This window comes from Dendronephthya gigantea, unplaced genomic scaffold, assembly GCF_004324835.1.
Source record: "Dendronephthya gigantea isolate DGI-Jeju-01 unplaced genomic scaffold, DenGig_1.0 000034F, whole genome shotgun sequence".
Lineage (NCBI taxonomy): Eukaryota > Metazoa > Cnidaria > Anthozoa > Malacalcyonacea > Nephtheidae > Dendronephthya > Dendronephthya gigantea.
In genome coordinates, this window is record NW_021163044.1 from 1,612,019 (window position 1) to 1,629,356 (window position 17,338).

At 35.7% G+C, this 17,338-nt stretch overlaps 3 protein-coding genes across 3 annotated transcripts in view; all 3 read right to left on the reverse strand.

Moving 5' to 3' along the window:
* LOC114525433 (receptor-type tyrosine-protein phosphatase F-like) overlaps window positions 1-17,338 on the reverse strand; it is a 108,354-nt gene that overhangs the window by 35,082 nt on the left and 55,934 nt on the right. The window lies entirely within an intron of this gene.
* On the reverse strand, window positions 1,441-13,038 carry LOC114525436 (receptor-type tyrosine-protein phosphatase F-like). The gene is made up of 23 exons (XM_028546787.1): window positions 12,913-13,038; window positions 12,505-12,734; window positions 11,281-11,431; window positions 9,860-10,288; window positions 8,757-9,059; window positions 7,962-8,261; window positions 7,600-7,877; window positions 7,328-7,454; window positions 6,746-7,027; window positions 6,367-6,660; window positions 5,968-6,040; window positions 5,591-5,846; window positions 5,461-5,518; window positions 5,113-5,382; window positions 4,759-4,834; window positions 4,342-4,615; window positions 4,226-4,271; window positions 3,635-3,928; window positions 3,460-3,532; window positions 2,841-3,096; window positions 2,680-2,737; window positions 2,152-2,274; window positions 1,441-1,967 (listed from the first exon to the last, which is right to left on the reverse strand). Exons 3-23 carry the CDS (start codon window positions 11,339-11,341, stop codon window positions 1,672-1,674), a joined length of 4,227 nt encoding a protein of 1,408 aa, XP_028402588.1. The 5' UTR covers window positions 11,342-11,431; window positions 12,505-12,734; window positions 12,913-13,038; the 3' UTR covers window positions 1,441-1,671.
* LOC114525363 lies at window positions 12,439-15,973 on the reverse strand. The gene is made up of 9 exons (XM_028546626.1): window positions 15,927-15,973; window positions 15,559-15,634; window positions 15,133-15,406; window positions 14,994-15,039; window positions 14,432-14,725; window positions 14,257-14,329; window positions 13,638-13,653; window positions 13,473-13,530; window positions 12,439-12,734 (listed from the first exon to the last, which is right to left on the reverse strand). The coding sequence occupies exons 2-9, from the start codon at window positions 15,588-15,590 to the stop codon at window positions 12,439-12,441; spliced, it is 1,089 nt and encodes a 362-aa protein (XP_028402427.1). The 5' UTR covers window positions 15,591-15,634; window positions 15,927-15,973.

Here is a 17,338-nt window from a genome sequence, read left to right on the forward strand (position 1 = left end):
ACTGTTCGCTAATTTACAAAAAGCCAATCACAAAACTCGTTCATATTAGCAAGATGCTTACTGCATTTCATGACTTCACTGGGGAAATTAGTCGACCATCCTTAGAGTAATTTGGGTTATTTAAACTTTCAGGTTTTCAAAGCAAAAACATTTAGCATGACAATATAAACGGATATACTCGTCATAGCTTGTTTTTTCGTTACGGATTGTTAATTATTTATTGAAACCACCCACACGACAAAAATGCGGCAATTTCTCCCTATGGGTCTTCTTATAATCCTGGTTACCCGACATCAAACGAATCGTGTGATCAATTCCTGAGCAGGTTCGCGTATAAGATTTTTTAAAATTCAAGTAGACAAAGGACAGTGATGTTAACAGTTATTTCAATTTTTTTTTCTTTGTTTTTTCCCGACTGCAATTTGTGGAATTAGAACTGATTAAAAATTGAAGACGTACCATGAACATTGCGGAAAATACATATTCAAATTAATCAAGAAAGCATTTTAAAATGTACAGTGTGTCCCAAAAAAATCAAACGACTTAAATATGCAGAACATTAATACAGCTCTAAAGCGCAATAGATAAGCACCTCTGGGAATTGAAAATGGCTCTTAATCCTTCATTTACAATGCTAGAAGTCATTTTAGCTAAACTATGGTGCAAACACGAACAATATTAATATTCTTGCATATTTAAGTGGTTGCGTTTTTTTTGGGACACCCTGTATATTATGTCAGATCAAATGATCAATTTCGCGAGGACAGACTTCCTTTTGACGAGTTTGTTCTCCACACGACACACGTCGCCCTATTTTTGTCAATAAAGCCATGCATAATCATCTGCAAGCGGTAAAATATAGCGACATGTCGATATCAACATAAGTCCTTCGCAGAAGAAAAACTTTTTTCTGGGAAAACTACACTATCTACTACACTGTAGTAAAAGAGCCCAACAATATAACAAAATGCTGAGAGGCTTTTAACTTAGGCACGCCATTTTAGTTTCATGTATCAGGCTAGGCAGATGAAAACCAGCCTTTCATATGAAAACCAGCCTTTCATTTGAAGACCACAGCCCAATTTCAATGTAAATTCAAACAAAACTTTCTTTTAATAGGGGTTACTTAATTTATACATGCACCATGTACTTTCACTTTCAACACGACTTTCAACCATTAGCCTTTTATCATGAGTACGACACTTATAATGACGCACATCATAGCGTGTTAGTTAATCATTCTTTTAAACCATTTACACAACAAAAGAAAGCAACGCAGATAGAAAACGTTTCCAGGAAAACTCTACCTTGCACACACAAAAAAGTACGCGTATAAAGAAAGCCAATCCTAATTCAATTGGCGAGCGATTCATCTCATATAACGTTTTCTCTAGGTGCATGGAGGATAATTAAGAACGATAAAACTCTTTAGGTGTTTAATTTTAATATAAGGAAACATATAATATTTACAGAGACTCCTTTAGTCCAATAAAAATATCGATATACGATATATATTGTTCGTTACACAATCGATACGAATTATTATTAGGCACATAGCCGTTAATAACCCCTTCATATAATTAACCCGGCATCCATTAAATTATATAATTACCAAAAATTTTACATCTAGCAGAATAGGTATACATTATATATATATACTTCAAACATTAATCATGCAGCATTAGGATCTGCACTAAAGACAGGATTTTGGTATTCCACAGGATTTTGACCACCCATTTTAGAATGACTTTGACCATCATTCGTGCTGTCGGGTTGCAATGCCTGATAAACGTTTGTTGGTTCTCTTTTGTCTTTTAACGACATGTAATCCGATGATTCCTGTCCTTTGTCTGTTCCACGTACACCCTCATTTCGCTCAATTTCTTCAATAACATCATCTGGAGTCTCGTATACCGAGTTCCCTTCATTCACATATTTGTTGCCAATCTTAGGTTCTTTATTGCCATCTGAAGGATAAACAGTTACATTCTATTATTAATAACTATTATATTTTTAGTGACTTCTTCAAATAAACATTCGTTTTCCAGTAGAGAGAGTTTTTCATATCAAAGTTGTACACAAGAAGTTGCATGGGATATCTTAAATGCATGGTGCACGCTAAATAGTTATGAATTTTAAACATATACTTACCAAACTCGTTTTTTCTATTTAGGCGACGCTGGTATATGATTACACCAAGTAAGAGCAAAAAGCACAGTGCCAGAATAATCATCGGTATGAGGAAACGTATACAGTTATCCGCATTTCCTAATTCTGTAAAGAGAACCCAGCTCTTAAGCCTTCTTTCCACTAGACGGAATTTGCGGAGTTTTTCTTTGTTTTTCTCGCATTTGTTCCTCATGAAAGCGACAATGAAACAATGAAAAATTCTGCTCCACGCACAAAATTCCACCTAGTGGAAAACCGCCTGATGGTCAGCAGGGCCGTAGCTAGGGGGGAGTGTTTATAATATGAAAGATAGCGAACAAAACAAAATACTCGGGAGCACGACGAATATATAAATATACACCCCCCCCCTTTTAATCTTTTAGCTACGGTCCTGATGGTACCTTCATAATGATCTTTATCATGTTAAACAACAAAATAGCAAGAAATTGATAGAAGTAAAGTATTCCAAATCGACAATGAAAACATTTGAATTTTAAGTATATAATTTACCTGAATGTTTTGCCATTGTGTAAATACTATCACTCCACTCTGTCGAGTAGTATGAATCCTAGGAAGATATACATGCGTTGTATAAAACTTTCTAGATAAAATTCATGAACGTCGTTCTGTAACTGAAGAGTTTTATTTTTTTCATATGAATATTTACATACTTGACTTTCAAAAAACCTTAAGAACACAACATAATTTGAATTTGCCGTTAAAGGTTGGTTGTGGTAATTTTTGTCTTCAGAACTGTAACTCTTGCCATCTCCTATTACGAACGTCAAGGGTAAAACATCAGCTTTCAAATAAGCAGTGATGTATGGATCCCGTGTGTTTGACTGGAAATTTTTGAGATCACTTGTTTTGATGCCTTCGCTTGAAACTTGATCATTCGCAGAACTTTTCACGATGACCATAACTTCTCTAAAGCATTAAATGATATGATGGAAAAAGTCAGGTTGCTCTATGACATCTTCTTTAAGATAATTTATGAAGACCTTTTACAAAAAAATTAAATATAGTAGCTATATATAATCCAGCTACAAGATGGTTTATTAAATTGAATACATACAATACATACGGGTGCCAGGGGGCCCTGAATTTATGGGTCCCTTCTAAACTGCACCCCCTTCCCCTTCCCCCAAATCCTGGCTACGTCTCTGATTACATAGAATGGACCAAAGTGCTAAAAATTGTGTTTTAATGTAATTAAAAAGGAGAACAGTTTAATGAATTCAATAATATATAGGCCAAATGGAGTAAATGAGTGGTCAAATAAATACTTACTTTATGTATTCCTGTTGTTTTGGTATGTTAACGGTCATAGTATAAAACGAGGTTGCGATTAGATTGACGGGCCCTATGTAAGCACAAAATATAATAATTCACTTAGGTGAGCAACCGTATTTTAAATTACCCGAATATTTGCATGCATTGATCACTGAGATCAATTTGAAATTACCTTTATTGGTTATTTTACTGACTTCCGGACTCTTCTCTCCGTAACCATGTTCTGTGCTGGCCGAAACTGTTACGAAGTATTTCGTGGAAGGTCGAAGATTTTTGAGAGCAAGGGAAAAAACTTTAGGGCTTTTAAGGATGAGGCATTCTGGAGACGTATCATTTGTAAAGAAACAAACTCGATATCCTGTAAATTTACTTTTTCGTGTACTTTCAACTGGAGCTTTCCACGAAATTCCCAGCGAGGTCTTGCTACGAGATATGAAGGTGACATTCAGCGGCGGTCCACTAGGAGCTACAACGACAAAAGAATATAACCCATCAAATATACCTTCTTACCACTGAGTATTTTGATAAAATAGAGAACAATTAGAAACAAGTAAAAATTAAGATTTCAAAAAATATTTCTACATTTCGACTAAAACTATATTAAGTTATCATCAGGAGAAGAATGATGATTAATTAATTAACAAGTATGTACAAGTATGTACAAGACTACAAGTATATATACAAGTATGTACAAGTGTGTATATAATATATAGTGAAGTAATAGCAACTATCACGTTTAATTTCTGTTTAATTTCAGCGTTACCTGTGACAGCACCAAATTCTTCACTCCAGTATGACCAGGTGCGATTCTAAGATGCGGAACAAATGACATAGTTACAAACAAGTTAAATCATAACGATCGCACCTATTTCAACCTACCCCAAACTCGTCTGTATTCATTTGTGTTGCTCTATATTTAACCTTCGGCTTCAATGCTTCAACCTGAACAGCTTCTCTTTTTCTTCTTCTGTTTTCCTTAAACTTTCTAAGGAGTATTTCTATTTCATCACCTTGGAAATCACCAATAGTAAACTCCTTAGCAATAAAAGCGTCCCCGGTCTTCGTTTCTGAAGGAATTGAACTTTTTATCTTGATGGATTCTGGTGCTGGAGGTTCACTGGAGTCTGACAGAAGCAATACAAGAGCGACCATTCTAAAATGTAAAATGGTTCTTCAACATTACATTGTCGAAAAACTTATTTGCACTCAAATCCTAATACAAAATACTGGCGCAGGATAACACATTCGCCTTTTCCCTAAAGCATTTTAATGAGCCCTCAGCTTGTCTAAACAAACCTTATATTTTTCTCTTTTGGTTTTCGTAATATCACTGTGTAACCGTCATCCAATCTCTTTGGGATCTCCAAGGGCTCTAAAAACAACAAAATGATATCGCCATATAACCATCGCCAGTTAGATATTTAGGGTAGATCATAATCCATGTGTTCAGGATCTCTTCTATCATTTCGTGATTTTGACAATTATCATTGATGAGCACGTGAAACATCTTGTATAACTTGACAAATATGAGCTCCCTCACATGCCCTCAAACAATCGCTATCAAAGAATTTATGCAGTAGGGTAGAATTTATGCATATCATCCAGACAAATAAGATAAATATAGAGAAAAGAAGGAAATTAATTACATACTTGAAAGAGACAACCATGATTTCAAAGTTGCCACACTTTGTCCAGCCTCAGTTTCAACTCGTACGTTAATAGTGTATTGTTTATCATAATCGACAACAATAATGATAAATTTATTTTCTTTCGGGACAGTCGACCGTTTCGTTGGTTCACTCGAAGCACTGTAGTTGACATGATACTTCAAGACAGTTTGCTGATCTGGCAACGAGGGTTGATACCATGAAATATTGTACTCATTACGACCAGTAGGCGTGATTTTTGAGATGACTGGAGCTGGAAGAATATCAAGATAAGATTCAAATTAGTTAAGATCAGTTTATCTGCTAAAAAGGTAATATGCCTTTTTTATACCTGGCGGAATTGCCATAGTTTTGACACTCTCGCTCCATTCTGTCGAGTAAAAGAACCCCTAAAAGAATCGGTCATCAGTAAATAATTCTAAAAAAAGTGGAATTCATCGAAATATTGATGGAATATACACCTGACTTTCAAAGAATCTTAAGAACACGTTGTAACTTGAGTTTGTTTGAAGAGGTTGGTTAACGTATGTTACGGTTTTTGAGTTATATTCTTTGCCATCACCGATCACAAACGATGAAGGGAGAACATCAGTTTTCAAATAAGCGGTGATGTAAGCATCTTGAGTGTTTGACTGATAAGGTTTAAGATCGCTTGTTTTAACTTCTTCCACCGGTTCGAGCACGTTCTCAGCAGTTTGCACGATGATAATCATGTCTCTAAACAAGGCACAAGACGATGGATAAAGATCGAGGGTAAATTTAGGATAAAATATTTACAGATCTAAGATGAATGATTTTTGCCACCATTTTTACCTGATTATAAATTGGATTAACTTACTGAATATATTTGTCTGGTTTGCTGAGGTTTATATTCAGGCTTGAAGACGAGTTTGCCACAGGTTTTACAGGATCTAAAAATGGAAATACAAAAAAAGGTCGTGATGCGTTCCATGCAGAAGTTTTATGGCAATCACGAAGGAATGGCGAATTGGCTGCAAAAACTTTGCTTGAGCAAGATGTATATGAGACTATAATATCGACATCCCTGCAGTAGGTACAATATATAGATAACTATTTAAAGTTAGTATGATATTAACTAATCACGATCATACGGAAAGTTAAATACGTCTGAACGACAAATTTGATAGTAAAAAAAGCCCGTTAAAAGTTTTATGTGTACGGAAACAACTTTATATATAAAAAACAAGATAGTAACGTCTTGAAATTAGGCCAATACCTCCATTTGTCGTTTTATTGATTTCTCCACTCTTGTTTCCAAAACCAGCACTTGTACCAGCCGCAACAGTTACAAAGTACTTTGTGGAAGGTCGAAGATCATCGATGGTGAAAGACAATGTCGTTTTTGTTTCATTGCATTTCGGACTAGTTGATATTGTTTCGGAGGAATAACAAACTTGATAGCCAGTCAGTATTCCATTATGCAGATACGATCGTGGATCCATCCAAGATAATTGTAGTGTAGTTTTACCGCGAGATTCAAACTTTGCATCCAGTGGAGGACCACTAGGAACTAGAATAAAGAAAATTTATCATTAACATGTCGTATTGAGTATTATTAAACCGACTGTTAGAACGGTTTTTTGTTTTCATTTTACCTGCTTCTTTAGTTTCAAAGTCTGTATTTATTCTGCTACTCTCTGAAGAACCATCAACGGCTTCAATTCCAACAGTATAATTAGTGAATGGCGTTAGATTACTGATATCAAACTGGTAAGAATTTCCTCGGAAAACTGTTCCACGGTGGTCATCGTTTAAATATATTTCAAGCTTTGTTATGTAACTCGAGGCTTTTGGGGAGGTCTCAATACTCCAAGTCACACGAGCTGATCTCTCGAAAGTTGTGATTTGAATGTCCGAAACAGAAACTGGCTTTTGGGCTTAATTTAGAATAAAAGCACAAAAACAATGATAACTGGAATGATTATAATTATATCGCAAAAAAATTTCCAAGATCATAGAAGAGTTCACAAAAGAAACTGTGATAATCGAGGTGTTGTTGAAGATATCATATGATTAATCTAGGTTGTAAGAGCAAGATTAAAAAGTGAAAAATGTCAGAGTTAAAGAAAACTGAGAATGCAATTCATCATTTTATCAAGTGTTTTCATTCAGCCAAGGTATTTTTTAGAAAATCCCAGCATACGAGGTTTTATGACACCAACGCAAAAAAAACTCACCCAGTCCACACAGTTCTATTCTGAGACAAAAGTCTGTGTTTCCAGTTGATTCTATCTTCAGAAATCTCGCATTATAAATATCAACGTCTGTAGTCGATGCTTGATAACCGTTCGTGTTTCCTAAAATCTTATATAAAAATAAAATATAACATCAATAATCAGCAGTACTGCAACATGTCATAAAACGATATGCTATAGTATACGTTGGGCGCCTATATTCACGTAAAAAAGTCTATTTTCGAAGAATTCTTCTAATTAGACCCTGTATTAACCTGTACTACACGACTGCTATCCACCAAACTTTCATTATGACTGTATTTCAGTGAATATGATCTACTCCACTTTGTCTGATCTTTATCACCTATGACTAAAACTCGTGTTATGTGATATTCTTTTTGAAGATCGATGGTGAGATATGAGCCAGAAGTCGAGGAACACCAGCCACCTTTAGTAAACCTTGCTTCGTAAAAACTATTACCTCCATTGCCACGAAATATGTTATCAGGAAAAGTACTTTCATTGTTTAGTAACTGATTGTCACAAATCTTACCTGCAGGTAAAGAGTGTGTTAGGTGTGAGTGAAGAAATCATAAAATTCTATTTTTGCACGCCACGATTTATCGCAGATACTCACACTCAGCATATGTTATGTCAACCTTTGCAGTGGTTGTAGAGGGAACAAGATGGACACAACAGGATGTTCCACCAGATCCTGTGTTATAACACACCAAATCTCCAGATGCAATTTCTTCATTTGCAGTTATCTCCATGGTTCTAATAGGATTAGCGCTCGTTTCGCTAAATCCTAAGTGTTTACACAACATTTTTTGACGATCTTTATCCCAATTCTCCTCAATAATTTTTCTCCACGTTGTGTCATTCTTCACTTCAATGAAACCTTCGTTGGGTGACTTTGATAGTCTTATGTTGGACGCTAGAACAAAAACATTACAAATAAAATCTCAAATGCACCCATGCACCCTGAAAACTAAGAGTAAAGTCAAGCGACTGTGAAAAAGATATTATCATGCATTGGCCAGCCAAGAAAATCGTGTTGCAAAGTCGTTTCCAAGAGAACTCCTGCTAATAAGGTGAGTTTTATTTATTCTGAATGCCTATTAAGGCTAATTTCCACTCCGGAAAACGAGCAGCGGATCGGATCGGATCGGATCGGATTTTTTTCCGAGCCTAGTCCGATCCATAAAGTGATTTCGGATCGAATAAAAAAATTGTTAAAACTACTTGAACTTTTTTTATCTGGTCTCGGACGTTTCGGATCAATATAAGCCAAAAATTTCAACAGACGGCGCACGCGCGGATTATCTTTCGTTCTGATCCAATCCGATCCGCTGCTCGTTTTCCGAAGTGGAAATTAGCCTTTATGATAAACTCAAATTCACGTTTAATCACTAAAAGTAGCGTATTTTACCTGTTGTTATAAGGTTAGGATAGTTGTCCACACAAATGTACTCGATGTAAAGTTGTTTTGTGGTATCAGAACAAAATGGTGACAGTAAATTATTGTCAACGGTCAATTCACAAGATCTGTTTCCACCACAAAGAGGTTTTACCTGACAACTTGTCAATCCACTACACTGGATATCAATAGCTGCATTCGCATTAAATGTCCCGCTATTATTGAAATCACCATAATGAGCTTTGCGGATCAGCATACGTTGTATTGGAGAACAATGAACATCTTTCATTTTGTTGCCAAACTGCGTCACTGAACCTAACAAAGGAGATAACTAACCATTTATGGGCAGCGCCTCTCAGAGTGAGACTGAGTATGGCAACGTTCGTAACATTAAAATTCCAATTTGATAACCATTAATTTAAAAACTAGAAAAGATATCATTTTCAAGTAAAGTTTATTGAGTGGAGTGGTGTTTAACTTAAATTTTAATGTAAGCCTTTTACATTTCTATACAATATTAGCCAAGATATAGGCGTTTAAACTCAAAGTAGCGTTTCTGGGAGAAGCAAAAAATGTTCTAAAATAGAATTAAAACAGCACGCAACAGTAAGAACAAATATTGATAGCTTCGTCTGGCAAATCCTCACTGTTTTTATGCTCGGAGATGGAATATTATTCCAATGATTTTGCCATCGACGTAAAACTTAGTCTTGCATTATTAGTCCTCGCATAGTCCAAACAAATCAAAACTCGTAACTGTATCGTTAAACGAGGCATGTTTATAACAAAGCGGGCAAGCTCCTTTGCTTTCGTGAGTATGGCAACGTTCGTAACATTAATAGTCCAATTTGATAACCTTTTGGGTGCGATTATTACCTGAAATAAAAGTCACCCTACATCGCAGTAAGTTGCCTTAAATCCCAGCGACTTAAGTTTGGACACGGAGTAGGTTTTGTTTTCTTTTGGCTTTTTTTAGTGATGTAGATGTTTGTAAAACGTTCGATGCATGCAGAGAATTGATTTTAGATTAAATTATTATAAATCATTTTCGTTCAAAACATTTATATTGAATCAAGCTGGCAGATACATTTACATCAAGATACGCGGAATCTTACCAAAAGTGAACTTTTGTTGTTCTTCCGTATCGTTGCACCCATTCTTTTTCCGCATGATAAATTTCTCACTATTATCAGCCTGAGCACATGAGTCAGTCTTGCTATCGTAAAAAAATAAAGATCCAGCAGCATTTTGTCTCATTCTATGTCGAGGATCACTTTCCCAAGTTGGAAGCTCTATCGGGTTGGCGTCATAAGCGACCATGCGTTGTTTGAAGCTACTGCCTTCGCCAAACAATAGCGAGCCGCTCCTCGCTATGTTGTGCAACACCTCTTTACCCCGTAAATATCGTAATTGAGCACTAAAATCCAAGCAATCCAATAGCTCAGCCCAATATACACGCCCGTATCTATTGTCCCTATAAGGGACTTTTGCAGCTGCAATACACTTTCCAGAACTGGTGTGTCTGAGAAAAAAACAGCGACAACCTGCGAACATAAAATAAGTATATCAACACACGACACACGATCTGGACGAACTATGTGTAGACGAATATATGTCAAACGATTAACAGAACCGCGTTTAAAAAAAGTGCACGGGAATTTGGATACTAGCTACTTATGTGGTTAAAACTTAAAAGAGTGCACAAGAGCCGTTTTACAATGATTATACAACACACGCCGCTTCTTATATCAGTCTATCATTTCTATCAAATATATGAAGTTCACATTGAGGCCGCTGGTAACCCTGATGTAAGGTCGTCTCATTCACTTGAGCGCAACCACGAGAAACTTAATATTTCATATTGTATTTCATCGATGATTAATCCTACAGTATTTCATCGGGCGATCAATTGTACGACTTGAAGAAAAACGTAAAAGCAAAACAATCACGGAGTGAGGAAACAAGTCGACTGGTTTGTATTTTTAAACCCGTAAATAAGTCGAGTGGTTTGTATTGATTAAACTCGTAAATAAGTCGAGTGGTTTGTATTAATTAAACTCGTAAATAAGTCGAGTGGTTTGTATCAATTAAACTCGTAAATAAGTCGAGTGGTTTGTATTAATTAAACTCATAAACATAAGATCAGTGGTTTTTGAGAACACATGCATGTGGCAGTTTGTCTTGATATATTCTTACATCCCAGAATCATTAGCTGTATATGCTGTAATAAATGACTAAATAAATAGAGCTGACGTATTTCATTGCAAGGTTTGCTTTGACTTGTACAGCTTTGTAGATATTCGATCACACTGATGTTCTAACAACTAATACATACAGTGTTATATTCATATGTTTGACAGATATATCCGCTATATTAGGCAAGCACGTTAACATGAGAATTGCCATGATTTCCATGAGAATTATAAAATCAAATCTATTTCTATTACCAATCATACATATTTTAAAAACTATCATTGTGGCTCACACATTCCGCATCAGTTCTATCGTTTAAATACGGCCCAGCCTAGCTCCTCACCTTTAATCACCACTAGTGACACACCACATAAAACTAACCATCGATGAAATAACCAAGACATCTTGCCTTTTATCAAGCGATTTGAGCTTAGACGAAAGATGATAAATCACGAATGCTCCTTGAACTTCCGCATTTCAGGGTCGTTACGTACCTATATGAACATTGGTTGATGATAACAATAAAACACCGTGAACTATAGAAATTGACTTCTCAAAGCACAAATCATAAACACTGTTCACTAATTTACAAAAAGCCAATCACAAAACTCGTTCATATTAGCAAGATGCTTACTGCATTTCATGACTTTACTGAGGAAATTAGTCGACGATCCTTACAGTAATTTGGGTTAATTAAACTTTCAGGTTTTCAAAGCAAAAACATTTAGCATGACAATATAAACGGATATACTCGTCATAGCTTGTTTTTTCGTTGCGGATTGTTAATTATTTATTGAAACCACCCACACAACAAAAATGCGGCAATTTCTCCCTATGGGTCTTCTTATAATCCTGGTTACCCGACATCAAACAAAGCGTGTGATCAATTCCTGAGCAGGTTCGCGTATAGTATTTTTCAAAATTCAAGTGGACAAATGACAGCGATGTTAACAGTTATTTCAAAAATTTTTTTTTTCCGATTGCAATTTGTGGAATTAGAACTTCAAATTAGTCAAGAAAGCATTTTAAAATGTATATTATGTCAGATCAAATGATCAATTTCGCGAGGACAGACTTTCTTTTGACGAGTTTGTCCTCCACACGTCGCCCTATTTTTGTCAATAAAGCCATAATAATTATCTGCAAGCGGTAGAATATAGCGACATGTCGATATCAACATAAGTCCTTCGCAGAAGAAAAACGTTTTTCTGGGAAAACTACACTATCTACTACACTGCAGTAAAAGAGCCGAACAATATAACAAATTGGTGTTTAATTTTAATATAAGGAAACATATAGTGATTACAAAGACTCCTTTAGTCCAATAAAAAAAATCGATATACGATATATATTGTTCGTTACACAATCGATACGAATTATTATTGCCTAGAACTAGCTGGCATCATTAATAACTCCTTCATAATTAACCCGGCATCCATTAAATATATACATTACTAAAAAACTTACATCTAGCGGAATATATAGGTATATATAATATATATCATGCAGCATTGGGATCTGCGCTGAAGACAGGATTTTGGTATTCCACAGAAGTTTGACCACCCACCTTAGAATGACTTTGACCATCATTCGTGCCATGGGGTTGCAATGCCTGATAAACGTTTGTTGGTTCTCTTTTGTCTTTTAACGACATGTAATCCGATGATTCATGTCCTTTGGCCATCCCACATGCACCCTCATTTCGCTCAATTTTTTCAATAACATCATCTGGAGTCTCGTATACACTGTTCCCTTCATTCACATATTTGTTGCCAATCTTAGGTTCTTTATTGCCATCTGAAGGATAAATATTTGCATCCTATTAACAATTATATTTTTAGTCACTTCTTCACGCAAACATTCGTTTTTCAGTAATGAGAATTTTTCATATCAAAGTTGTACACTCCTTCAAGAAGTCGGGATATCTTAAATGGTGCACGCTTAATAGATATTAAACTGTATAATATATACTTACCAAACTCGTTTTTTCTATTTAGAAGAAGGCGACGCTGGTATATGATTACGCCAAGTAAGAGCAAAAAGCACAATGCCAGAATAATCATCGGTATGAGGAAACGTATAGAATTATCCGCATTTTCTAATTCTGTAAAGAGAATCCAGCTCTTAAGTCTTCTTTCCACTAGCAGGAATTTTGCGGAGTTTAACGGAGTTTTTCTTTTTTTTCTCACATTAGTTCTTCATGAAAGCGCGCAGACAATGCAAAATTCCGCTCCACGCGCAAAATTCCACCTAGTGGAAAACCGCCCTTAGATGATCAGCAGGGCCGAAGCTAGGGGGAGTGTATTCATATATTCATATTTACATATAATATGAAAGATAGCGAACAAGAAAATACTCGGGAGTACGACGAATATATAAATATACACCCCCCCCCCCATTTAATCTTTTAGCTAAGGTCGTGATGGTACCTTCATAAGGATCTTTATCATGTTAAACAACAAAATAGCATGAAATTGGTAGAAGTAAAGTTTCGAAATAGACAATGAAAACATTTGAATTTTAAGTATAATTTACCTGAATGTTTTGTTATTGTGTAAATACTATCACTCCACTCTGTCGAGTAGTATGAATCCTAGGAAGATATATATGCGTTGTATCATACTTTCTAGATAGTAATGCATGCATGAACAACGTTCTGGAACTGAACAGTTTTGATTTTTTATATGAATATTTACATACTTGACTTTCAAAAAACCTTAAGAACACAACATAATTTGAATTTGCCGTTAAAGGTTGGTTGTGGTAATTTTCTTCTTCAGAACTGTAACTCTTGCCATCTCCTATTACGAACGTCAAGGGTAAAACATCAGCTTTCAAATAAGCAGTGATGTAAGGATCCCGTGTGTTTGACTGGAAATTTTTGAGATCACTTGTTTTAATGTCTTCGCTTGAAACTTGATCATTCGCAGAACTTTGCACGATGACCATAATATCTCTAAAGCATTAAACGATATGATGGAAAAAGTCAGGTTGCTCTATGACATCTTCTTTAAGATAATTTATGAAGACCTTTTACAAAAAAATTAAATATAGTAGCTATATATAATCCAGCTACAAGATGGTTTATTAAATTGAATACATACAATACATACGGGGGTCAGGGGGCCCTGAATTTATGGGTCCCTTCTAAACTGCACCCCCTTCCCCTTCCCCAAAATCCTGGCTACGTCTCTGATTACATAGAATGGACCAAAGTGCTAAAAATTGTGTTTTAATGTATTTAAAAAGGAGAACAGTTTAATGAATTCAATAATATATAGGCCAAATGGAGTAAATGAGTGGTCAAATAAATACTTACTTTATGTATTCCTGTTGTTTTGGTATGTTTACAGTCATAGTATAAAACGAGGTTGCGATTAGATTGACGGGCCCTATGTAAGCACAAAAAATAATAATTCACTTAGTTGACCAACCGTATTTTAAATTACCCGAATATTTGCATGCATTGATCACTGAGATCAATTTGAAATTACCTTTATTGGTTATTTTACTGACTTCCGGACTCTTCTCTCCGTAACCGTGTTCTGTGCTGGCCGAAACTGTTACGAAGTATTTCGTGGAAGGTCGAAGATTTTTGAGAGCAAGGGAAAAAACTTTAGGGCTTTTAAGGATGAGGCATTCTGGAGACGTATCATTTGTAAAGAAACAAACTCGATATCCTGTCAATTTACTTTTTCGTGTACTTTCAACTGGAGCTTTCCACGAAATTCCCAGCGAGCTCTTGCTACGAGATATGAAGGTGACATTCAGCGGCGGTCCACTAGGAGCTACAACGACAAAAGAATATAACCCATCAAATATACCTTCTTACCACTGAGTATTTTGATAAAATAGAGAACAATTAAAAACAAGTAAAAATTAAGATTTCAAAAAATATTTCTACGTTTCGACTAAAACTATATTTAATTTTTCATCAGGAGAAGAATGATGATTAATTAATTAACAAGTATGTACAAGTATATATACAAGTGTGTATAATATATAGTAAAGTAATAGCAATCATCACGTTTAATTTCTGTTTAATTTCAGCGTTACCTGTGAAAGCACCAAATTCTTCACTCCAGTATGACCAGGTGCGATTCTAAGATGCGGAATATATGACATAGTTACAAACAAGCTAAATCATATGGAACCATGCAATCACACAAATTTTCTTATTCCCATTTCAACCTACCCCAAACTCATCGGTATTCATTTGTGTTGCTCTATATTTAACCTTCGGCTTCAATGCATCAACCTGAACAGCTTCTCTTTTTTTTCTTCTGTTTTCCTTAAACTTTCTAAGGAGTATTTCTATTTCATCACCTTTGAAATCACTAATATTAAACTCCTTAGCAATAAAAGCGTCCCCGGTCTTCGTTTCTAATGGAATTGAACCTTTTATCTTAATGGATTCTGGTGCTGGAGGTTCACTGGAGTCTGACAGGAGCAATACAAGAGCGACTATTCTAAAATGTAAAATGGTTCTTCAAGATTACATTGTAGAACTTTAAATATTTGCACTTAAATCCTAATATAAAATACTGACCCATGCAGGTAAATCGTCGTGCAGGGCAATACTTCATCAATCGTACGTCACCATGACTTAATGTGAACAAACCTTATATTTTTCTCTTGTGGTTTTCGTAGCATAACTGTGTAACCGTTATCCGTTTTGTTTGGGGGCTCCAAGGGCTCTAAAACAAAATGGTATACGTAACTACATAACCATCGACATCTTCGGAATTTAGGTTAGACATGAATATGTATCTTAATCGATGTGTTTCGTGTCTCTTTTAACCGCTGACTGTATTATAACTGCGAGCTATTAGTTACATAGGTTATTCAGAGATTTGCTATACTTTTTTGTCCCTGGATTAGGTTTTTTAAATATTCTTGGTTTTCCTCTTTACCAGCAGCCAATTCCTGCGTGGTCGTACTACTGTATGTACCTCTTTGGCTGGAGCGAACTAACCAACAAATTCTTACATTTTGACAATCATTCATGAGAGCGTGCAACTTCAATTAAATGTCCCGCCATTATTGAAATCACCATAATAAGCTTTGTGGATCAGCATACGTTGTATTGGAGAACAATGAACATCTTTCATTTTGTTGCTGAACTGCGTCACTGAACCTAACAAAGGAGATAACTAGCTATTTATAGGCAGCGCCTCTCAGAGTGAGACTGAGTATGGCAACGTTCGTAACATTAAAATTCCAATTTGATAACCTTTTGGGTACGATTACTACCCGAAATAAAAGTCACCCTTCATTGCAGTAAGTCACCTTAAATCCCAGCGACTTAAGTTTGGACAGGGAGTAGATTTTGTTCTTTGGCTTTTTTTAGTGATGTAGATGTTTCAAAACGTCCGATGCATGCAGAGAATTGATTTTAGATTAAATTATTAATAAAATCTGAATTACATATAAATCATTTTCGTTCAAAACATTTATATTGAATCAAGCTGGCAGATACATTTACATCCAGATACGCGGAATCTTACCAAAAGTGAACTTTTGTTGTTCTTCCGTATCGTCGCATACTTTTCGCTTGATAAATTTCTCGCTACCATCAGGCTGAGCACACGAGTCAGTCTTGTTATCGTAAAAAAATAGAGATCCAGCAGCATTTTGTCTCATGCTATGTCGAGGATCACTTTCCCAAGTTGGAAGCTTTATCGGGTTGGCGTCATAAGCGACCATACGTTGTTGGTAAACACTGCCATCGATAAACACGAGCGAGCCGTTCCTCGCTATGTTGTGCAAAACCTCTGTATCCCGTAAATATCGTAATTGAGCACTAAAATCCAAGCAATCCAATAGCGTAGCCCAATATACACGCCCGTATTGATTTATCCTCCAAGAGACTTTTTCAGAGGCAAGACACTTTTCAGAACTGGTGTGTCTGAGAAAAAAACAGCGACAACCTGTAAACGTAAAATAAGTATCAACACACAACACACTATCTGGACGAACTATGTGTAGACGAATATGTCAAACGATTAACAGAACCGCGTTTAAAAAAAGTGCACGGGAATTTGGATATTAGCTAATTATGTGGTTAAAACTTAAAAGAGTGCACAAGAGCCGTTTTACGATGATTATACCACACACGCCGCTTCTCATATCATGCATGCAGTCTATCATTTTTATCAAATATATGAAGTTCACATTGAGGCTTCTGGTAACCCTGGGTATAAACGTTTAGCGAGGACCTGTGTTTTGAATCAATTGCCTGCATGTGCTCGAATATAATTACCGCTAGCTGTAACAGGGGATTTTTAACACACAATTATTTGGTTCTTTCTTGCTATAGTGAAAAGAAAATAATATTCGGACAAGGCCAAATGAATATATCATATTGTATTCCATCGATGATTAATCCTACAGTATTTCAT

Coding starts and splice junctions, on each gene's coding strand:
- LOC114525436 (XM_028546787.1), bottom strand. CDS start 11,341: ATGTCTTGGTTATTTCATCGATGGTTAGTTTTATGTGGTGTGTCACTA. Junction 8,262..8,756: donor TCCTAACCTTATAACAACAG/GTAAAATACGCT, acceptor TTTTTGTTCTAG/CGTCCAACATAAGACTATCA. Junction 5,383..5,460: donor AACTATGGCAATTCCGCCAG/GTATAAAAAAGG, acceptor ATATTCTTCCAG/CTCCAGTCATCTCAAAAATC.
- LOC114525363 (XM_028546626.1), bottom strand. CDS start 15,590: ATGCTACGAAAACCACAAGAGAAAAATATAAG. Junction 15,040..15,132: donor TGAATACCGATGAGTTTGGG/GTAGGTTGAAAT, acceptor TCCGCATCTTAG/AATCGCACCTGGTCATACTG. Junction 12,735..13,472: donor CACAATAACAAAACATTCAG/GTAAATTATACT, acceptor TTTATCCTTCAG/ATGGCAATAAAGAACCTAAG.